A 24,861-nucleotide genomic window follows, 5' to 3' on the forward strand; every position below is an offset into this window, starting at 1 on the left:
GTGCTAAAGACAAAAAAAGGGCACCCCTCTCATAATAAAACAATAAAACATAAAACAATAAAACATTATAAAACATAAAGTTACAAACAGCAGCACAATCTCTTATGACATGTCTCTGCACCTTGACTGGAGTCCACCTGTGGTAAGTTCAACTGACACGACATAAAAAAAAAGCAGGTTTCCATTACAGATGTGTTCGAAATTTAAACAGTATTTTATAATAATATATATAATAATAAAGTTTAGTAATATAGCACTTACTAAAACCAACGTCACAAAGTGTTATCACTTAAAATCTCAAACATTTTGAATTTGAATTTGAACTTTGCTTTTTGTATATCTTAAAAAAATAGAATGAAATACAATAAGGATATGATATGATAAGAATATTTTTACACAAACATACAAACATATCCAAAAAGGAGTGGGAGGAAGTAAAAAACGTATTAAATCCCACCCACTCTCCATCAGTTATTGCAAAATAAAATGCTTCGCTTCCATTTTATACAAAAAAGAAATTTCTATGCAATATTCTACGTGCAACATATTAACATTGTTATTTTTTTTAAAAAGTGCAGAAGATAGAGAGAAACAAAAAGATAATAATAATAACAGGAAGAAGACATGCTTCAAATCAGTGCAACACCATATCATAATCCCTAAAAACAACACAAAATAGACAATATAAGAACAACACTCAGGAAAAATGTGATTTCAGTTAAAAGTCTTTATTCAGAGTCTATGACCTGACCTCTGATTTAAAGACCACTGCAGTCTTCCAATCTGAAATTAAAGCACGAAGGACGATTTGGGCGTCATTAAAACTCAAGATAGATCTTATTCCTGCGATGTTTCTCAGATGAAAATAACATGACGGGATGATTTTGTTTGTATGTCTCTCAAAGGTGAAGTCATTTTTGTTATGTTGAAAAAACACAGTTGCGAGATGACTGCGTTTGTGTGTGAGTGATGTTCTGCGACTTCTCTGGCGATGACATTTACGAGAAGCACGGTGATGGATGTTTAAAACATTAGCAGTTTTATTTCTGTTGCAGCCGCCGCACCACCGTCATTAGACCATGGCCAAGAACATGTTTTATAAGGTCACCATGACCTTTGACCTTTGACCACCAGATTCTAATCAGTTCATTCTTGAGTTGAGGAAATTTTCATCATTCATTTTGCATTTATGACAATGAGACAGATGCAAGGTCATGGTGAGCATGACCTTTGACCACCAAAACCTTATCCAGGTCGTCATCATTAAGTCCACGTGAACTTTGTGTCAAATTTGAAAAAAAATTTCCCTCAAGTAGTTCTTGAGTTATCGCGTTCACAAGAATGAGACAAACGAGGTCACCGTGACCTTTGACCACCAAAATCTATTCATTTCATTCTTGAGTCAAAGTGGATTTTTGTGTCAAATTTGAAAAATTTCCCTCAAGGCGTTCTTGAGATATTGCGTTGCGAAAATGAGACGGATGGATGGATGAATGTACTGATGGACATTCTGAAGACATAATGTCTTTTGTCCTCGGCTGTTGCTTACGGAGCGTGGGAGGTGGCATCAGAATCATTTTATTTTTTTAAAACACATTCACACTTTCTATTTCGCGCACCTGTTTATAAATTGCATACGCATTTTAATAATTTGCACATGCATTTTGTGATGCACGACTTAGTCATTTGCAGTTCCTCTTTATATTGACATATGACCCATGCAAATTACGCGTTTTAAAGACATTCGTGGAAGTTACTAAAATGCATGTTCAATTTATAAAATCGTGTGTGCGTTCTTAAAAATAAAACCATATTGATGTCACCTCTCAGGCATGAAAAAGTGTTGCAGAAAGGACACAAATCTAGTCAGAGGCCAAAAAGACCTGCGATCTATCTGTGCATGTGCAAAGATAGATCTGAACACGCGTACTTTCTAGTCATTTTTAAAGATATCACAGTCTGGACCAAAGTGTTGGACCAGTGACATTTGCATCTTGACTAAAAACAATGTGTCTCTTTTTGTCTTGAAGAATTTTTCCACAATGAGGTCAGGCCTCGTTATCTTCATCAGGGGAGTTTTAAAACCTCCAATGATCCATTTTATGACAAAAACACCACAAGCAGCCAAATCCAATTTAACAATCCCAGGAAATCATTGAGCCTCTTGTGTGGGAATAGAGATTGCACACACTGAGCCGAGGTGTTTCCAGTTATTAGTTATACCTGCCGCTCCTCGGGGGGGAGGAAGGATATGAGTCAGCTTACTGTCAGTGTCTAGTTTTTCTTTTTTTCTGAGGGTCTGTCGCTGTTCGTCTGTGTGGTGTCAGAGGAAGGAAGACAGGAGGTCTGAGCCAGGAGTTCCCATCGGAAGAGCAAAAGGGAGTGAAGGAAATAAGCTCTTAAAGCCGCCGGTTGTAAGCTGTACTGGAAATAATCGGGCCGACCACTAACTGGAAAGTGGCTGGAGGAAATCCACGGTGCTTTTCTGCTGTGAAACACTGACCCCGGCTCTGCTGCTGTTTTTTAGATTTAGTGAGCGGGCTGCCAAAGTGTCTCTGATGAATCACAGGTTGGTATTTTTACTTTTACTACCAGTTTTAAGTCATTTATGATAACTGACTTTACTTTGTCCAACACTTTAGTTTATAACCAAAACCAGCAAGACTAATAACATTCAGGCGTTCCAACAATGACATTTATATTGCACTTACGTTCTCGCACTCACGTTAAAAAAAAAAGAAGTTTTTAGATAAATAGATCATTTATTTGTCTTCATGGGGAAAACTGGTTTGAAAACAATCACTTGATACTTCTATGTATCACATCAGTGGACAAACCGCACACTTTTTTAAGAGACACACACAGCCACACTTTTTTAAGCAATTATTGGATTGCTAAAATGGTATTAAGGATTTATTTTGGGGACATGAGGAATAAGTATCCAAAGAAAAAGAAGAAAAAGTAATAATTTTATATGATAAAATGATTTATTTATATGATTTAAATCATCTTGCAACCCTTTTCACTGATTGAGCATCACTGATCTGAAATCTGTTTTGTGTCTGATTCAGTGATTTCTGTGGAGCAACAGTTTCCTACATAGTCCCATTTTGGTACATTGATGTTAGTCTCCATCTAGTGATGATAAAACAAACATGCAGCCACAACTAAATTTTTTTTTTCTTTGTATAATTTTATTCATTGATTTGCTGACAGAAGAACAAAAGTGATTTTTCTGTCCTTTTAACCAAATTTAAAATCTTCTAAACAAAACCATCCACCACAGAAGAACAAAGTGTATAACATTAAGAAAATACAAAAGCATCAAAACAGTTAAATTAAAGCAGCAAGTGTGATTATATACAGGGAATAAAGGTCCCAAACCGGTAAATCAACACAGTAAACCTCAAACAGTCAGCAGTTTGACTGGAATGCATAATTAAAAACTTTCACATGAAGAGAATAAACCTACATTTACACCCTGATTTTAAGAATATAAAAACATTCAAAAAGTACACAGTACATCTCCTGAAGAAGCTTTAAAGTTTCAAAAAGAAACTGTAGTACAATTCAGATGTGTTCAAGTAACCAAAACAAAAGAATCTTTACGTCACGTTTGATATTGTACATTTGATTGTGCATTAGTGTATACCAGGAAGTTTTTGTAAAAGACACATATATTCATATAAAAAAATAACCTTAATAAACTTAATAAATATTATTATTATATACAGAAGGATAAGACACAGAGCATCTTTATCAGTGCAGCTCAATCTCAAAGAGCATATGACTATTAAACTGAGAGGAAACTAAAAGAATGAGCATTTCAGGGTTTAAAACAAACTTTTTTTTTTTATCCCTTTGTGCATTTAAATTCTCTGTTTTTGTCTTTTGAGTGTCCGAACTCAATAAAAAAATCTTCGCTTTTAGAAAATATGTAACACCTACAGCACAATACCAAATTTTGCACAAAACCCAATTTTAGTGTCAAAGTGTACAAATATCCTGCAGCCTGGTCTGACCTCAGGACGTTAAAATACGTTGCAAAACTTTTTGTCATCGGTGCCAGAGCACCCTTTAGCACTTTAATGTCTGTATGAGACACATTGAGCTTTTAACAACCTCAACTGTAAACCCACCCGCATCATTATAAGACACTTAGAGCAACGGACGTGATTTAAAAATCGAAAAGCCCATTTAAAATGGACGGGAGTGGAGGTGGATGGGTCCAACAAACGGCAGACTTTGACCCAGGAGCGTATAACGTTGTCATCCCAGGGCGTCACATGTTGCCGCTTTGCAGTAGACCTCTGCGTCTACATATTACGCTTCAGATATTCTTCTGCATCTGCTATTGATGTTCAGGATGCAGCTACCGTGATGTCAACAAAAGCACATGGTGGGATTACGCTGCACGTGTTTATGTTTATGCAATAAAAGCACATGACAACCAACGCCGGGACGTCAGTAAATACACATGCTGGCACAGATGGTGAGGTTTAGGCAAAAGCGGCACATGGTAAGGTTCAGAAAAAAGCACATCCCATCCACTGCTCCCTCGCCCTATAGGGGCCTTCGTGCTCCTTATATTACATCGTTCGAACGTGACGCCATTCAGCGGTGTATCATGCAGACATGACAGTCTGTGTATCATGCTGCTGCTGCGGAGGGTGTCGTCTGGCCGTCCAGTGTCATATAATAACACAGCGAACGATTCTGTCTGGCCACGTTCTCAGCTGACGCCATCCAGCAGCGTACCATGCAGAAGATTTTTTCATTTTGAATTAAAATGCAAACTTTTGGGAAACAAGATACAACAAATATCCAGTTTCCTGAAATAACAAAATGAGTGCAAACATCAGACATAAAGCAGCCTCTGCACATTATTCCTTTATAGTTTAAACTATATATCTACAAATCCGCAACTTAAATTGAGATTTGAGAAGTGACAACTGTAACATAGTTTTAACAGGATGCAGCTGATTCAAAAAGTGCAATACAACCTTAGAACTTCAGCTCTGTACTCTTTGCTTGTTCAAGTTATCTTTGTTTTTCAGCAGCCAACTATTCAGCAGCACGGCAGACATGAGTACCAGGATGCAGATCTGGGTCTGGGTTCATAACCATCAAGGACTTCCAGGACCTTCAGCACCTCTGTAACCTGCCATCTGTAAAGACCGTTCCATCGCAGCAGTGAGGGCAGGAGCTCCAGGTCCTCGCTGCAGACAAAACAACAAAACAACATGAAGCGTAAGTTATACTGTTTTGTTTGTATCTCTGTTTGTATTACTGCACTCTAAAAAGGGGTCATATCGCCACCACGTAGATAATTAAATGCATGATATGCATGCAAGACAAAAATTCTAATTTATTGATTTAGATAAACATATTTTTGATGAGTTGTGTTAACGCAATAATGTTGATAATTACCTCAACTTAATTTTGTGTGCAATTTAAACACACATTTCTGTGTTAATTGCTTCAGTTTAAGACGAAATTCAGGATGTAGTAACTTCATGAAATCTGCTTAATAATTTAACTTTTCTCCACCTTCAGTTCAGGATTTCAAGTCCCCTGACCTGACCACTTAACATTCAGACAGTTAACCCTTTGAATTGGCTCAATTTCTTTCAAAATAAAATGGGAAAGGGGCAATAAGCAGCTTAACAAGAAATCAACAATATAATAATAACATATAATAATATAAGAAAATGACCTGACATTTGAAAAAGAAAAAAACAACAGGTAAATTGAAGTAATATTAAATTTTAAAAAATGAAAAAATATATATTTATGATAAAAACAGATTTCTTTTCTGTAGCCTAATTTTAACATATAATTATAAATGCAGATTTATGGATATTTTCCCCTACTTATTATTTTTATTTTCAGGTTATTTTTTCTTCACCTTTTAATGATTTTTTTTCAATTGTGAGGCATTTCATGCCATGTTTCTCATTGCTTTTTTCTCCATGTTTTTGAAAGAAATCAAACCAATTTGCTAAAGTTTCAAAGGTTTTAATAAAAAATATCGATTTTAATAAAAAATATCGATCCAGGTTTCAAATGGTTAAGACTGTGTTAAGGATCTATGGGCCAACAATCTAGGACACAAAGGACATTTTCTTATTTTTAAGAACTTGTCTTTTGCTATTGATTATTAATCAGCCGCTGCTTAAAATGCCCTTGACTGCAGAAGACTAGTTCCCCTGACTCGATGGAGTGTGCTCATGGCACATGAATTTATTAGAAGTTGTCATAACAAAAAATAGCTGATGCGAGCTTTTGCATTATTTTATTTTATTGTATTTTATTTTTGATCCAAATCATTTCTTTAGTGTGAGGTCTTTGAGTGTGATGGAAAGGGGAAAAACATAAAAATAACATTTGATTGCAAACTTTTGATCGACAGTGCGTACAGAGATGATAAGAATGACTTACCTCCATGTGGGACATTCTTTATACATTTTTCCAACTGTGAGCTCCAGCATATCGAGGCTTTTGCAGTCCACCAGCTCTTTGATTTCCAGCAGCATGGTGTTCCACTGTCGGACACCTGGGACCTGATAACACAGCACACACACATCAGTAAAATTAAGATTTTATCCAGCTTCTGATGTAAATGTCCTTAGCAAGACAGAAAAACAAGCAGTCTGTTGATCTTACTATATTTGAGATAATGTCATGAAGCAGTGTAGCATCATCCCAAACTTGCTTCCCAACATCACGACTCCAGCCCCTCTCCAGTTTGCGCTGGCTTCTTTGGATTAAATGTTTGAGGTAACTGTGAGCGATGAGCTTGTAGACCTCGTCCATGACTCTCTGAGAGACACAAACAAGAAACACTTTTTAGTTTTTGTCAAGAAGAATAAGAACAGCAACCAAAGTGACACAACCTATTTAGATGCAAAGATTTGGCATAAAAAAGCTGCAAAAATCAGATACAAAGCCCTCACTTGATACTGGATGCTGAATCCTTAAAGTGGATGGATGTCAATGCACTCAAAATCAGGACAGTACTCCAAATATAGAATTTATTATTATTATTATTATTATTATTATTATTATTATTATTATTATTATTATTATTATTATTATTATTATTGTTGTTGTTATTATTATTATCATTATTATTATTATTATTATTATTATTATTATTATTATTATTATTATTATTATTATTATTGCCGTACGGACGTTTCAGGCTGGATACTCTTCTTCAGCGTAAGCGTTCGGCAATAATACAAAAAAAAAACTGAGTAGTGGAGTTAATAATGACTTCTCACATAGAAACACCAGCAGAGGGAACATTTTAAAGACACAGAATCACAGTAATATGTATATAAATAATTAGAAAAATAAAAAACAATAAAAATAAATACAAAAATACATCAATATATAAATAAATGTAATAATAATAATGACAACAAAAACTCAATCTCAAAAACAAAAAATAATAAACTAAAATGAAAACAATATTTGAAAAATGAAAAAAGAATATTACTGTTATGGTTTTTATTATTATTACTATTATTATCATTATTTCATTATTTATTGATCTAGTGTTATTTTTTTTACTGCTTATTTTTTTTACCATTTAAATACACAGTACTGTGATTTGTGATTCTGCGTCTTTAAAATGTTGCACATGTTAAAGTTCAGATTTTTAATGTACCTTTTGTATTTCCTGAAAGTGCGACAGCTCGGAGAAATGACCTTTTACTGCGTCAACCAGGAAGAAGAATTCTTTGTTTTCCGATCTGAAGTATTTCTTCAGGTGGCTCTGTGAAAAAACATGAATATCAGTATGACATTACTCAACATATGCCCCTTTTGCAATACATAAAATAAAACAAAATAAAATAAAATGTAGTATATTTGTGATTAACAGCTACCTCTGCAATGTCAGCTACAATTTCCATCAAAAGTTTCAAAGTAAAAGCCTCCATGTTTTCAAGTTTAAACACAGTTTCGTTGAGAAGGTTGCCTTTAGCTTTGGTCAGCACGTGCAGCCTGAGAGGAAATACAAACAATTATTCATCATTTATGGTCATATTTCGTTTGCATGTAATGTTTTAATAATAAAATATGTTTGAAGGATTTATTTTGTAAAGAGTAACTGTCCAAATACTCACTTCAGTTTTTTACAGTTGTTCAAAGTCTGGAAGAAGTGTTTCATTTCTGGTTTGTCCATTTTTGCCATTTTTTCAAGAATCTCCGCCTGCTTATCAGTGTACCTTCAAACCAAAGAAAATATACAGTTTTAAATATGCACCTTACTGATTATATATTATTAAATTGATTATTTGTGTTCAGAAAGTCTGGGTTGAAATCTGTGTAGATAAATAATTTACTCTCACCTCTCAAGAAACCAGAACAACTCTTGGAGGCAAAATTTCTGCACGTGATCAGACAGTTTGGGGCTGATTTTGAGTGCTTCTGTGGGCATGGCCTCAATGCACTTAAACAAGAATAAAAGAAGAAACATTATTATCATCAAATAAAGAGATGGACAAATAAAAGAGAACACAATAAGCAAATAGATATTCAAATTTAAAAAAACTAATTTGTAGCACTACATAGAAATACATTTTAAATAGCAAATAGAACAATTTAGAGGAAAATTAAAGGCATAAATAGACAAATATATGCACACAAACGCACAACAGACAACAGACACACCTGTTACTTCTGGTTTACATTCAGTACCTGAATAGTGTCAACATGAAGTTCATCATCAGCTTCGTCTCCTCTCTTGATATGCATGATTATGTCCAGTTGACCTCTGACCTCTTTCTGTGGACCAAAAACAGAAAATAGGTTACGTTACTCTAGAATCAAGAATCTATTTATTTAAAAATGACTTTTTTTATTGTCTTTTGTAAAGAGTTACTTGATGTTTGTTATTTGTGTCATTGTGTTAAAAAACAACTTTTATAAATTACAAACAGTGTTGGAGAGTAACTAATTATATTAAACTATAGCAAAGGCTGCATGTACTTAAATTACAAAATAAATTTAATTGTAATCTATTTCAGTTACTGAGAGAACAACATTTAATTAAATTCCATTAACCAATCAAAATGTTGGTGGTTACAAAAGGGTTACATTTAATTTCATTATTTAAAGAGCTTAAATAATGTAAACTATAACGGTAATTCTGTTGCTTTTGAAATTCAGAAATTCCATTTTTGGCATAGCCTATTTTTGGACATTTCTTAGCTTTATTGCTCCATTTAAAACATCTGTGAGACAGTAATCAAAAAGTGGTCAAATGTAATAAGTTACTTTATTTTGATGAAGTGGCCCGAATTAAAATAGTTACATCACTCATTACATTTTAACTAGGTAATGAGTTGTCACCCATTACATTTTGCACTGATAATAATTAAAGAAATTATTTAAAATTAAATTATTGTGTCAACAAAAGAGAATGAAAAAGAAGTAGCAGCAGGAAAAGGCAGACCTACTAAGTAACTTAGATATTAACATAATTCTGAATTAATGCATAACATATAACACAATCCGTAAAATATCCTTGGTTGGCCATTTATCATTATTCTACAGTTTCATGACATTTTCAAAATATGTTGTCATCATTACTTTAGAATTCTGAGGTTTTATATAACATTTTTTGTAAACATTTACTTATAATTGTTAATTCTGTGACAACTTATTAATATTGTGTGATGTGGGTTATTTTAAGTTATATGCATTTTTTGATTCTTTTTTTTTAAGTCAACATATAGTTTTTGCAATTTGGAGTGGAAAAACTTGCCATATCTAAAAACCGTTTATTAAAATTTTGAGGTGGCGCTAAAGTTGTTAATGAACTGCAATTTGATTGGCTGTTCGGATGTCGTCATTGTTATCGGGCAGATTAAAGAAGAGCTCCACCATGACTGAAGGGGGTTTTCCTCTACACAAAACATTTCAAAGACTTTAAGGAAAAATGTGGATTAAAAACATATTTGGTGCATAACAGCTGCTGCATATTAACATTAGACGAATTTCTAGCTAAAAATAAAACCAAATAATGGAGTTTTTTCCAGGATCAACAAAAGAAGACGTTTTTCTTTCTGCTTCTGGTGAGAACAGGTAAGTGCTCACCTGCATTAAACTGAAATGAAAATACAAATTACTGTTGGGAGAAGTTTTCCTTGAGGGATTTCTACCAGAAAATTATATCTTTGTTAAGGTTAGAAAGAAAGTTATTTTATTTTATATATTTAAAAAAAAAAATTATATTTTCAGATTTATTATAATTATTGCTATCATTAATGAATACTAGTATGATCATTATCTCTGTTATTTTCTATTAGGGCCGATCTCTTTGCATTTATTTATCTGTTTGTTTATTTGTTTATTCTTTCATTCACTGTGATTCTGCTTCTGGTAAAAATCTAAAAATGTTGTGGCTCCCCCTGCTGGGTTATACTGTTTGCATTGTTGTTTGCATTTGTGGATATAATTAATCACACCTGTGAGGATTTCATTGTGTTATTATTGCCCTTGTACATGCTGACGAAGGGCCCTGGCCCTAAACCTCCTCGTGGTAATAACAAAAGATGCTTTATATGGAGAACTTTCCTATTTTCACTTCTAGGCAAACTTCCTCCATGAGCATGTGACTAAAAACATTATGTGAAAATGTAATATTTCTGATTTTGCATCTGTTTACAGTAGGCCTAGTTGATGTGCCACAATATTTGGTTTTTTTTGTTTGTTTTTTTCTTCTGCTAAGTTTTGTGTCTTGTTTGATCCCTACATTCAGACTCCTTTCACAAATAAAACCATTCAACCCTGAGCAAATAATTGGTATGGAAAAAAATGCAATCAGCAACTTTGCAAGAAATGTCCTATAAATTGCAAGAAATTAGCAGATTTATTTTTTATTTTTATTTTTTAAAGCTTTTGGGAAAAATGGTAAGAAAACAATATTTTAAATTATCATAATAATTGATTTATAATTATTTGAAAGAATTAGTAGAATTTTTATGCACTTTACCATTGGTGTATTTTTGGTTTGTTTTTTGCTAATTTTCAGGTCATTTCTTTGCACTTTTTACTAATTTCTTGCAAATTTTGGGGTCATTTCTTCTTCCAATGATTTTGATCAAATGGATCAAATTAGCTTTGCACAAACACTAAAAGCCATAGCAACAACAAAACATCGTAAAGCACTCCAAAGATAAATTAAATAAATAAAATAAATTAACAAAGTTTATGTTAAATGTATCGATGCACAAAACTAGATAGTGGTAATCAAAGAAGTGATGTGCAAATAAAACAGTTTGAAGAGAGCACATTTTCTTAAAAAATAGACATTTAGAGGTGCTGGTATTTAAGTTTTGACGGCCTCAATGCACATAGTTGCTGTAATTTCTCAGTGTTTACTAGGCCTCATGTTGAGATTCGTATCTTGTTTTTGTCACAGGTACTTTCGAGGGTCTGTTTTTTTGGGGGTTTTTTTTGGTTTTACAATGTTCCTCAAGGTTTAAAGATATACGCTTGTAATCAAGTAACTGCAACAGAGTCATCACAGTGATGTGCTGTGATAAACCTGCTCCCATGTATCTAGAAGGTTTTTGAATCTGCAGTATTTGTTCATGTGTAGAGGGTTATAAATTGTACTACTAAGTAAAAGTATCTCTTACCTGCACATTTTCAAGCAGTTTGGCCTTTGCCTTTTCTACCCACTCGGTGAACAGCAGGAAGTCGACCTTTTTCATGAGATCCATTTTTTGAAGGTCCGGATGACTGAGCAGCTCTGGACTGGGAAAATACCACCAACATCAAATCAGAACTGAGCAGCTGCATGTTTCCAGTTGTCATGAACAGGAATATTAGTTCTGTGTTTATTTCTGCTGTAAAGTTGGACATTTTTGGGGGTCTTTGGCCCCCCATGATTTGTTGGAAATTAACTTTTTTGTCTACCTGCCACTGTGGCTGGTGGATTCCAAAATCTAAGCCACTAAATAGATTACTATTGTTTTTTTTGGCTGGTGAGTGCGCAAATCTACCACCCACATGCATATTTTACCAGCACTGGCTGGTGGCAGGTGCTAATTTCCAGCCCTGGTCTATGGGGAAAACTGGCTTGTGGAGTCAGCCTCCTCCAATGGCCATTTAAAGAATTGCAGTTTGCAGGAGTATTGTAGACACGAGGCGTAAACGTAACGTGAGTGTGGAAGTAGCCTAAGGGGCCGATCACACCGAGACACATCACTATAGAGGCGTCGCCAGCAAAACCATTGTTACCCCATTTTACAGCACGCCTATCAGGTGCTCCTCTCTTGCTGCTGCAAGGTATGTTTCTCTGGTGTTTTTTGCCCCAAAATGAAAATATTTTTTAACTTAAACTCAGTTGTCAGCGTCACTTTTGGTCGAGCGTATACTGTATGCACATGCAGGCCCGCACTAGGCACTCCCAGATGTTTTTCCAGCTGTACCTCCAAGGTGTTTTTGGAGCGGTCTGGTGCTCTGTGTCTCGGTGTGATCGACTGCTTCAAATAAAGGCCTCGTTCTCTCTGCAGTCGAGGTAAACAAAGACGCGGTGAGTAAAAATGTCGAGATAGATACCTCAGATATGTATGAAGGACCCACTTCATCAGCACAAAGGAATTTTGGGAGGAGCTGATGTTCTGGAGAAGACCATTGAGGTGACGAAACGTCTCACGATGGTAGCAATCAATCAGAAGTCCCATCAGCCCCCTTGATTCCAGCAGGGGCCCCAGCTTCACAAGCTCCTTGCACACACTTTCCTGCACATTTAAGAGGTGCTGCTGAAGTTCCGTGTCCACATCTGCCGGTGGCTTCGGGATGTGCTGGTGCACAGATCTTTGTATGAGGCCAACGATGCTCTGCTGTCTTGAATTGGGCTCAGGACCCATTGAGCAACAAGATCTATCCGAGGCCGTGTTCACATCGGGGGCCACGCATAGAAGTTCAGCTAGATCAGGAAGCGAGATCGGTCCCTCACTCCGCAGGGACTGTTCCTCTTGGATGTTGAAAGCGTCCTGAGCCACAGGGTTATTAAAACCGGTGGCGGCTTGTTCGTATACTATGAAAGAGTGAACATTGTAAATATTAATTTAAATACAAAGATATATATATATATATATATATACACACACACAGGTATTCCTCAGTGATGCTGACGTAATCCTTACCAGTAATTAACCCTGTGGTGGTAACTAAGTCCACTGAAGTACACATTTGAGGTACCTATAGAGTATTTTAATCATGCCACTTCTATTTTTACTCCACTAGAGGGAAATACTGGACATTTTACTTCTCTATAATTATTTGACAGCTTTAGTTACTTGTTAGTTTACAAATAGCAGCTAATTTAAGTCATTTTTCATGCAAAAACATGGTGTTTTTTTTAATTATTGAATTAATTTTAATTTAGTTTTATCAGATAAATTTAAATTAATAAATTAAAAGCAGTTCCCCAGATAATTCATTTTTCTAGCTTTTACTTGGTTATTAAAAAAAGTTATTACATTTAAATTTATTTTAATAATCTCATTAATTAATGTCGTCCTTCCGTTTCTATGGAGGACTAAAGCTGCCATTACAATAAAAAATAAATAAATGTATCAATAAATAAATAAATGAAAAAAAAGAAATGTAGAAAGAAAAGTCAATTAGCAAACAAATGTGCAGGGATTTTTTAAATAAATTACAAATACATAAAATGTATTTTATGTAAAAAGTATTTGTGTATTCATATATTTTCATATATTCCATGTTTACATTTACTTCAGCTTATATCAATAAGGGGGTTGCCTTGACAACCATTGGCTGTCAGGCATTGACAAACAGAAATGAATGGGGAAATAAATAAATAACTAAATTTAAATATAAATGGGAAATAATTAGATATAGAAATAAATTAATATAAAATCAAATGAATAATTATACTTTATTTTCAAAATAACCACCATATTTATTTAATAATTTAATAATTTTATTTATAATTTATTTTTATCTTTGCTATGTTATTTATTTATTTACAGTATTCATTTATTCATTGTAATGGCAACATTAGTCCTCTATAGATAGGATGGTGTCTTGTTCTAACAATATTAATTAAATAAAGGGTAATCAAAAACACAGTATGCACAAAAAGCATAAATAAACATTTGATATATTTTCTACATATTTCATTTATCTGTGGAACAAATGTTACTAAGAGTTTTTGCAGCCTAGACATTTTTTTCTAGGCTGCCCAGCATTATTTTGCACTCGCCCACATGAAAGCAGGCTAACAGGTTTGTTTTCTGAGGGGGAGGGAATAAAATCAAACCAGTTACAAGTTTGCACGTATGTATCACGCATCTACCTGCTTGTTCTTCAAGCACAACATTAGTGTTCTCAGTATAGTACTCTGCAATGGTAATTTCTATCAAATATTTGTGTAGCAGCATGGGAATCCCCTGCGTGCCTGAAGTTACTGTTAACACCAGAGGTTATGCAACAGGTTGAAAAGGTCTCATATAAACCGCAGTATCACAGCTCTCCAAATATTCCTCCAACACTTAAATTTGGCTCCACTTTTACATTGTCATTTACAATTTTTCCACGTTATTTCTGTCTTTAGCGAAGAAAATACTTCCTGGTTTTAGAGAAAAAAAAGAATCGCAGGAGTCCAAGTAAAAGGCAGTGGTGGTATGTAACTAAGTACATTTACTAAAGTGAACTGAAAGAAATTTTGGGCACTTTACTTCAGTATTTCCATTTATGCTACTTCATACTTCTACTCCACTATATTTTTTAGGCAAATAGTGTACTACATTTTTAGAGCTTTAGTTACTTTGAGGATTCAGATTGTTAATACAAAATATAAATAAACTAATAAATTCTTTTATTATAGACTAAGCTACCCAGCAGTTTATGAAGTAATTAAAATTAGCACCACTTTTAACAGCATTAAAGTAATTAACACTTCAGTGCATTAATATGTAACCCAGTAATGTATACTTTACTCTTCGTACTTTCAATATATTTAAATACTATTCTACTTGAGTACAGTTTTGAATGAAAGACTTATAACTCATTTTTTACAACATGCTTCTGCCATGCTATGCAATATTGCTACTTTTATTTAAGTGAAATATCTGAATACTTTAACATGAGTAAAAGGTCACTGTTTTGGGGCTTTTTTTAATTTTTAAAATTGTCTTTACTGCACTTATGTTTTGCTTTGTCATCTGTTTTTTGTTTGTCATTTTAGCACATTTAATTAAACAAAAAAATATCTATGCAAATTCGTCGCATTTCAAGCTCTATCTAAATGTAAACCATAAACAATACAGATGATAGCTCTAAATGCTCTTAGTCAAAACTCACTCATGCACACAAACTATGTAAACAAAGCAAACCCATAGTCAAAAGAAGAGTTTTACCATTTTGTTCGTTTTCTTGTATGTTGTTGTTGTTGTTGTTCTCGATCAGAGGACTCCTGATGTCGCTCCTCTGAGATCTGGTCTTAAATATGTTGCGCATTTTGAACTCTGGTTTCAGTGTTCAGTGTGCAGACTGTGATTTTTATGCAGTTGCTGTGCAGGGCGGAGTTTATATGTGAGTGAGCAGCTCTGTAGTGGCTTATATGGGGTTTCCCCTTGACATCATCCACACACTGCTTTCGTTTTCCCCAAGAACTGGTTTGAACTGGTAAAGTGAAAGCTGTTGCATCATGTTGAGATGAGCCACAGCCATAACATAAATATTACTACTACTACGACCGTTACATTAATAATGTGAATAATAATAATAATAATAAAAGGTTAATTCTTAAATTTGAACAGTAGTTGACAAAACAGCAAAATGTCACCACTTTACAAATTATATATAAATAGCAAAGTAGTACATTCTCAAAGATGCAGATTGTGTTAATAAATAAGCCAGTAAAGATACATTTACATTGTAAGTTATAACAATATCAATAAATAAATAGAACCCCAGATTATACATACAACAAGGCAAGCAATTCAACAATATGTACTTATGTTAAATGACCATCAAATTCAACTCTGTTTATTCAGACTGCATGAATTGAATTAAGTTAATTTAGGTGCCCATAAATAACATATTCAATATGCACATATTCAGAAAAATAATAATGCTAATTATATTTATCTGTATCTCTATATATATATCTATATAGATAGATAGATAGATAGATAGATAGATAGATAGATAGATAGATAGATAATTTTAAAATATATTTTTATGATGTCTTTTATTTTATTTTTGTCTGTAACACAATTATAAATATGAAAACATATATTATTTTCTAGGATCATTTTGCAGATCCTCCCCTCTTTTTTTGGTAGCATGAAAGTAGAAAACTGCAGAAGTGAGTGGGAGTTATTGTTTACCTGTGCAGGTATCTGAGGAGCGTCAGTTATCAAGGTGTGTCATTAAACTGAGTCATCGTGAGTGGAAAGAAGTTTACAAATGGAAAAACCTTCACTTGTGTCAATAAACTTCCTCTTACTGCCAGATAGCAATGAAAATCAAAGACGGCTAAAGGCAAATTCAAATGTGAAACTATTTGATTTATTTAGATGATTATCTTCCCAGTTGTTTTTATTTTCAGTGACTGAGTAACCTTTGTTGTGTTTACATGATTTGATATTCAAGATTTAACACATGGTGACAAAATATCTCTCAGCATATATAATATTGATTTCTTTCTTTCTTGTAAATCAAAACTCGATGGATTTATGTCAGGTTTGTGTGGGCGTGTCTCAGTCTGTGTCTGCTGGACTTCTCTCTCTCGTTTCTGATCATAATAAATTCCCCTTCAGAGAGCAAAGCACTCTGGGAGAAATATCCGGGATATTCCACTCTCCCACAAAGTGAGAGCACCGTGAATGTCCAATTTCCATCTCTAATTGTATTGATTTGGATATTCCCTTCAGTCCCAACAAACTGTCATAACGTGAATATTTCCCAACTATGGACTCACATTTTTGTTTGATGCAGGAAGACGGCTAGAGTGAATCTTATTGGTTGAGTTTAGCACTAAATACCTACCCTAAATGCATTCAGACGTTGTGGTTTTAGGGCGTTGCCCTTTGGGCGGCTTTAGATGAACTGAGATGAACTGTAATGCAGAACAAAGTCTAGTTTCAACAGCTCGGCTGAGTCATGAAGAGATAAAAAACAACATGAAAATACCTAACAGATAAACAATGTTAAGTCAGAGAAAAGAGAAAGTACGTGGATACAAAAATAAAACATTAAAATACAGATTTGTTGATGTAACAATCAAAATATTGCAGGTGAATATGATGAAAGTGCTGCATGAACTTCTGTCAGTCACATTATTTGTTTTCCCCTCGTGGGTCCTGATGAAGCATAATGATATAAAAAATATGATAAGAGGAGTCTACAGCCATGTCATTATCTCTGTGAGGTCATGCTTATGAACAATGGGTCTTTGAGTTGAATAACATCAGCATGCCATAACCTCTTTCTCACTGCACAAAAAACCCGTTAACATCTGGCTTTTTAATGCAAGTGTACGATCAGCATTCACACCCAGGTCATATGACTCTGCAGTAGTCACGGTATTTATAAAGGCTGGACTCAAATATTCAGATATTTGAGATGATTTGGTCAATATTTAGTTTTCAATTTAGGTGTTCAAATATTATTTTTATTTTTTTGCAGTGGTTGAGAGTTATTTCAGTGTTTGTAATACTTGTTATTTTTCTTCTTATATTGTTGTGTTCAGGATGCTCTTAGGCAGCACGCAGGTGAAATTGGGACTTTATCAGTAAAGAGTGACCAGGTGACACATCTGTGTATTCTACACAATTATCATACGCAACGCCAAATTAATAGAAAAACAAAATGCCGAGTGGACGAATCTCATTTCAAAACGAGTGAATCTGGAGTTGACTTCACTTTTAATGTCGCTGGCTCTACAGTTTACCAGCAGGAGCCAAACATTTCTGCATAGTATACCTTTTGGCTTTGAATGTTAATTTTAGGAAATTAAATCATATTTGAACAATTGCTAGCTCATACAAGAATTTAAAAAGCAATTTAATTAAACTGAGTCAAAGAACTGGACTGCTGCATGAGATGGGTTTTCCAGACAGAAACTTTTAGGTCGCATTCACACCTGAACCGTTTGGTCCGCTTTAAACGGACCAGAGTTCGTTTGCTCGGATAGTCCCGCTCATTTCGGGTGGTGTGAAAGCTCAATCGAACTCTGGTGCGGACCAAACAAGCAAACTGTGGTCCGCTTGCTCCGCTTTCAAGTATGGTTCGTTTGTTTGTTTATTGTTTGTTTATTTGGATCCCAGCAGCTGCTCCTCCTGGGGCCCACACAAGACAATTACATTATATAGCATCAAAAGTAAATTACATTACAATACATAAGACAGTTAACAAAAAAAAACAGCCAAATATTGTGCGGCGTGAATGAAAACAAACCAACCACAGGACTTTATTAAAGAATAAATGTGAATTTAGCAGGATTTCTACAGCTGAATCAATAATAAATCCATCTGCTGATCACTTTTACTTCATTATCAGTTATTTAAACAGTCAGATGCCTCTGCTGAGCGATGCTTTTCAGAAGTTAAGCTTATGAAAACATACCTGTGTTTAACAATAGGAGGAATGTGTAACTGGCCTTTCTGTCATCAGTGTCACTGCAGAACTCACTCAGAAGACGTCATATAATGACCTGATTTACGATCTCACCTCTGCAGAGCCTCCAGCAGCTGCTGAAAAATGACGACGCACCCACAGCGGTCCTGATAACACGTGATCGATGGGCAGTCTGAAAATAGCTGCCTAATAATGCTCACAAACAGTTTCATCATTTCTTAATGAGCTCTTTGTGACACCAAAGGACATAAATATAAACTCTCTATAAGCATTAAAGTGCTGCATGAACTCATATATTTGATTTCCCCTCGGGGGTCCTGATGATGCTTGATGACAAACAGGCAGCAGAACCTCATGTTTACTCCTCTTAGTTCGTTTTTCAAAGTGCAGTGTGAAAGTGGACCAAACCAACTTGAACTGCAATAATTTTGCAATTTCGCCTCCAAGTCAAACTGAGTCCTCGTACTATCATGTGTGCAAACGACCTTCTTCATTTTTACACTTTTCATACTTGCTCCGTCATGTTGATGGAAAAAAAGAGTCTCCAAAGGAGATTTTTTTTACTGCAGGATTCAATGTAACTTCATACAACTTATTATTCTTCTTTTGTTCAAGCAGATAAGCTTGAGTTTTGTAGCACAGGACACACCCACTGGCCTCTAAGGTCCTCAGTGAGTCAGACAACGTCTTTACTTTAATTACCTGGACTGACCTCCGTGTGGACGGATATGTCTTTAAGTGGCTGCTGCTGTTTTTAAAGAGGATATTTGAGTTTCAGTGCGTCTTCCTAACATGAAAAAACAAGTGACATTTGCAGAAGGTCAGACGATCCACAGGCTTCATCAGGATGTGGCGTTGCAGAGGTAAAGTAATTCAATTTTAGTGCATGCCAACAACAAATATCTCGTCCTAATGATATTTTTTAATCTGTGAATTTGTGTGAATGTCATTAAGATGACATTTTTGTGTTGCTCTTTCTCTTGCAGAAATACCAGGGTGAATAGATCAAAGAATGGTAAGTTTAAATCCTACAAAAATGCATTTGTACAAGCAGACATAAAATGAAACCCAAATAATGACTCAGCTTTTATTCAGCATATTAAATCTGCTGAATTCTGTGTATTGTGCTGTCTTTCCTTGGTTCAGATTTCAGAATGTAATCTGTATGTAATCTCCTCGTTAAATAAACAAAACGTGTCTTAGCATCCTGTATGCTTTGAAACCGGTTTTCTAACGGGGCCACGGTGACGTTAGGAGGTAGGTGGAAAAGAGAGGAAATCCTACACCTGAACCTGAACCTGGGTCACGCCTGATCGGTTACAGGAAGAACACTCGCTCATGCTGTTTACTAATAAGAGGCGGTTAAACTAAGCCCACATTACAAGGGTTTGGTTTTTGCTCACATGTCAACACTTTGACAACTTCACCGTCCAAATATGACCTCTCAGATTAGACTTGGATTTAAATGCAAACATAACTTTCTGAGTCATTGGTAATTCGTCTGTCTGGGAAAGTTACGATTGTCAGATTCCACCATGAGACATTAGGCAGGTTTCCATTAACCCTCACGCTGCGCAAATTTGAAATTGCGAATATAAATTATGCCGAATGGAAATGTCAATTTTGAAAAAAATGCCATTTATTGCAAAAAATATGCTCGCATGAGGTGGTATTTCAGGTGATGTGTAACAGCCATATCTCCCAAAACTGCAATGAAAACACTTTTTTTTTTGCTTTTCTACATCACATGATGCTTTGGCTATGCTGTAATTGCACCACATAACTCTTCAAAAATTGAGCGGATCATCCAGAAGTTTTGAATCCACAATTCCTCTGTGAAATCGTGGACTATCACCTCACAGAAATCCCTAATATGTTAGTTAGTTTGTTTGTTTGTTTGTGTACAGCGTATCCATGACAACGCACAGCCCTGATTATTAACAGAAGAGAGTCTGTGTGATGCTAACTGCAGTTAAAAAAAAGGTCTGTTTCCTTTCTGATACCAGCTTTAAAAGATGGGGGCATGAACTTCAACAGTGGTTTGACAATCAACAGACCATCCGCTCCAAATTGTGAACCACAACTCCAGCATGAGGCGACCATACAAATCCCCAAAACCATGACTGCAGCCCCATTTCTGAAGGTAAAACTGCTCATCAATGAGATCTGTTTTGCACTTTCACTTTAATTCCCATTGTGCCAGCTGTAATGTAACTAAGTACATTTACTCAAGTACTACAGTTAAAATGATAAAGATTTTTCTTTATGGTGGGACTTTTTTAGGTGGCTAATATGTTTTTGGTTGCTAACCCTTATAAACAGTACATTTCTCAGTTTCTGTGTCAGACTCTAGCCTGTTTCTCCAAACTGGAGGCGTGCTGACTGATTTGTACTGTAAAATACTATCTGTGGATAAGTATTTCATACAACCCCACTTCAAAAAAATCTGGACTATCCCCTTAATAAACTCTTTAAAAACTGTCTTTCATCAGCGGGAAAATGCACTGTTACAAAACTTAAAAGTGAGTTAAAATATAAAGCACAACATTAAACATCTACAGCAGTAAAATGTAACATACACGTTGATCCAGCAGTAATATTTATCCAAAAACATCAGATATAGGAGGAATAAACTTACAGGGAACAATTTATTAAATTTTACTACATTTTGCTGATGCTTTCACGTAAATAAGGTTTTACATACAGGACTTTTAGTATTTTTCCAGTCTAGTATTAGTACCCTTAGTGGAAGATCTGAATAGTTCTTCCACCACTGACTTATAAATCCTCTACATGAGATTTAACCAACAGCGATTCCTCCCACGTCCACACTAGTGAAAGGTTATTAGAGTACAACACAACAGGATGAAGTCCAACACAGTGAAGTGTGTCAGTGTGAACCTCAGCAGTGAAACCTGACCTCCGTCTCTCCCTCAGCACGCTGCACTCACACCAGCTCAGAGGGAGTATCTGTACACCATTGCAGCTTCCTACAGTGCGGCTCACGTGCGTGACCTCATCACTCAACACTACATGAACGTGCTGCACAGGTGCATACAAGCAGGTAATGGGAAAAAAACCCAAATATGTTTGCCAAGCCTTCTTTGTCAGCATCTCAAGACTTTAGAAGAACATACAGATGGTTTAATTACATAGTTCTTTCACTTTCTCACACTCACTGTCACTGTACTTCTCGGATTGTACTTTAAGTTCAATTTTATTGATTGATCCATCCATATGTGTGAGAAACACATAAAGTAAAGCGAAATAACATTTCTCCGAATCAGTGACCATAAATACATGTGGCCACGTCTTATATCCAGCACACAGTGCAGCTATCACTGCTAGTTTCAAACAGATGCAGCTGCCATTTTCATAACCAGCAGCCACATTGTGTGAGTAGCAAATGCACTTGCACCCAGCTGTGTGCCCACAGGTGTGTAGGTCTTAAAATGAGGTGTGGTTAGGCGCATAGTTGACGTATTGCTATTTTGAGGCAGCAGAAAGGGACTGCACCATTGATTAACAAAAAACTGGTCAGAGTGGTGTATTAGTATTTTGCTGTCCGACTCCCCGTTAGGAGAGACTGCATTTACGCTCGAGGAGCCTCGCAACTTTGGTTATTTCAGAAACTAAGGCCACGTTTAGATGAGTACGGCCCGACTAAAAACAGAGAGGTCTGCATTAATATGCCAAGACTGTGAGAATGATCCTAGTGTGCATAGATCCGCAAAAAAATCTGAAAACGCGGTAATATGCTGAGCCAAAGCGCACTATTTGTTGTTTTCAGAATTCACAAAAAAACTTCAAAGTCAAAACTTCCAAAAAACCAACTTGTTGTATCAGTGATCTGCTTTAATCAACGGTTGTTCTTATATCCACTGTTTGTCTTGTTTTTAATTTATACTGTATGTCATTTCTTCAGGTGTTTTTATTGCTTTTGGTAAAACATGTTGAGACCTGATTCGTGTGTCCTCACTTTTTTTGCTATCATGCAATTTGTGTTTATACTTCTTTTCAGAAATTGTATATTTTTTAAAACTTTATGCCTTCTGATTTTAGGTGGAAACCCTGAAAGAGGCGACCTTGTTGCGTCCTCTGTTACCTCACCGAGGTCTGATGTGAGTGATAAACGTCGATCAGAAGTTTATTCAAGGGTGAAACACAAGGAGAGGAAAGACACGAGCGAAAAGAATCCTGGGAAATCTTCTCTTCCAAAAATCTCAAACAGACAAGCCAGGTGGGACACATTTTCGACAGGTATTCACACAAAAAAACAAATAGGTGTCGGCAGCAGGAATATGCTCCGCTATCATTGTCCGCCAGTATTTGCTCCACTCTCATTCTCCGCTGGTTTCCCAGCCAGTGTCTGCTCTGCTCTTATTCTCCACCAGTGTCTCCGCCGGTGTCTGTTCTGCTCTCAATGCAAAATCATTATTTTGTTGTTATTTTCTTGTTCGTTTGATTTTTCCTTTCAAGCAAACAATGAGAAAACACATCTTTCTTCATCATTAGGTTTCTACGGAAAACCAAAAAACAAAATTCTCACTTGTTTTGTTTGTTAGTTTGTGAGTCAGAATTGAATATTTAAATGAACGGATGACACACGGAGCACGGAGATATCTCACATGTTAAAGAAACATTAAAGAGAATATGAAAGCTTGTGTAATAATCCTGTTTTATCATCACTGCAGCCTTTCAAACACATCAGCGTCAAAACAAAGAAAGATGAAGAATCAGATAATAACATCTCCCACACTGACAAGAAAAAGCCCAAGAAGTAAGTCACAGAAATATAAAACTGTTTTTTTAATCACCGCTTTAAACATGTGTAGTAATTTCTTTGTATAAAAGCTAATGTAAAATAGATCTTTTTTTCATCTAGAACATTACATTTATTGCACCAGAAATTTCTGTGCATACTTAGTCAAATAGATGTAATTATTTTACGGCTAAAGTGTTTTTGTTTGTGTTACCAGGAGCCAGAATCAGGCTGTTGGAGGACGGAAAAAGGGACGAAAAAGACGACTCTCTGAGTGAATGTTTGAGTTCACTCTCTGTGGGAAAATGGGATGTTGGCACTTTGTCAGATTTATGACATTTTTATAGAAACTTTAAGCTGTCACATTAATATTCTGCACGGATATAATTTTAGAAAAAATCTTCAGGTTAAGTCCAACAAGCATCTTTTTAATCACAGTTTTTCATGAAATTTGAAATCTTATACAACCAACATACAGCAATCAGAGCAAGAACAAAGTGTGAGTAGCCTAGCAGCTCATTTTTTATTTTTAGTAGTTTAGTGCCCCCAGTGTCTGCAGGAGACAAGTGTCTCTGACAACTTTCTAAAGACTGCTTCCAGGAAATCACGTGATCAGTTCTTGAATCAGCCAGGATCACATCTCTTGGCCTGTGCTTAATTTAACTCTTTGGAGAGAGGACAACCAAAAACACTTTGACACCTTCAGGATCAACTAAAACACACAGAAAAACATCCGTTTTATACTGCTTTTTAAAGTTGATTTTATTTCTCTGAAAATTTTAGTTTTTTTCCCATTGGACTTATTCCATTATATGCACTGCAGTCATGTGTCCTACTATTATTCTTTCCTCCATAAGCCTGGTGAAGACTGGAAATTGAGTCATTTTGCAGTTGCTATTTAGAGCCACCTTTTCTATTTTGGGGAGTTTTTTGTCACATTTAGCTCCTGCAAAAAGCAAAATAAGTGACACCATACTTTCACGTGGGCAAATAAAGCTGGAGGAGCTAACTGGTCTTAACTTATACTTATTTATTTTTAAATAAAATGCATCTTTTTAGTTTAAAATCTCTAAGTAGTGCTGGAGATATTGAAATGCATCAAGAAAAACAATGCATTACTAACTTACTTGATGAGTGATAAACCTTTATTGTATTGATTGATGTACACAATAATATTTAAAGTAATATTTAACATAAATTAACACTTTAACATATTGATAATACTGATAATAATGTGTCTTCTGTCTTATCTTAAAGGTTTTTCTCATTGTACCGCTGCCTCTGATTTTTGGATTTTACTAAATGTGTAACCTTTCATGTATGATTGTGAGGCTACAGCTATATAATTACAGTACTTAAAAATGTGTTTTTGGTTGTTTTTTTATCCCTATGTGTCAAATACTTTTCTGCAGTGTCAAGAATTTTATCATAATTATGATTATTTTGCTTAACACCTTTTA

At 35.2% G+C, this 24,861-nt stretch overlaps 2 protein-coding genes across 3 annotated transcripts; one reads left to right on the plus strand and one right to left on the minus strand.

Moving 5' to 3' along the window:
* Positions 1-3,172: 3,172 nt before the first annotated feature.
* On the minus strand, positions 3,173-16,040 carry LOC121954005 (uncharacterized). The gene is made up of 11 exons (XM_042501308.2): positions 15,414-16,040; positions 12,583-13,063; positions 11,658-11,775; positions 8,710-8,796; positions 8,361-8,461; positions 8,136-8,237; positions 7,896-8,013; positions 7,676-7,783; positions 6,667-6,822; positions 6,442-6,563; positions 3,173-5,219 (listed from the first exon to the last, which is right to left on the minus strand). Exons 1-11 carry the CDS (start codon positions 15,511-15,513, stop codon positions 5,069-5,071), a joined length of 1,644 nt encoding a protein of 547 aa, XP_042357242.2. The 5' UTR covers positions 15,514-16,040; the 3' UTR covers positions 3,173-5,068.
* LOC121953226 (uncharacterized) lies at positions 9,035-24,808 on the plus strand. Of its 2 annotated transcripts, none has more exons than XM_088087370.1 (8): positions 9,035-10,098; positions 18,741-19,502; positions 19,626-19,654; positions 20,646-20,782; positions 21,577-21,703; positions 22,702-22,879; positions 23,334-23,419; positions 23,619-24,808. In XM_088087370.1, the coding sequence occupies exons 2-8, from the start codon at positions 19,432-19,434 to the stop codon at positions 23,735-23,737; spliced, it is 747 nt and encodes a 248-aa protein (XP_087943496.1). In that variant the 5' UTR covers positions 9,035-10,098; positions 18,741-19,431; the 3' UTR covers positions 23,738-24,808. The 2 variants fall into 2 exon arrangements, with proteins under 2 accessions (XP_087943496.1, XP_042356118.1); XM_042500184.2 differs by having other exon boundaries at positions 19,258-19,502.
* The last annotated feature ends 53 nt before the right edge of the window (positions 24,809-24,861 follow it).

This window comes from Plectropomus leopardus, chromosome 14, assembly GCF_026936395.1.
Source record: "Plectropomus leopardus strain MGB_pleo_1.0 chromosome 14, ASM2693639v1, whole genome shotgun sequence".
Classification (NCBI taxonomy): domain Eukaryota; kingdom Metazoa; phylum Chordata; class Actinopteri; order Perciformes; family Serranidae; genus Plectropomus; species Plectropomus leopardus.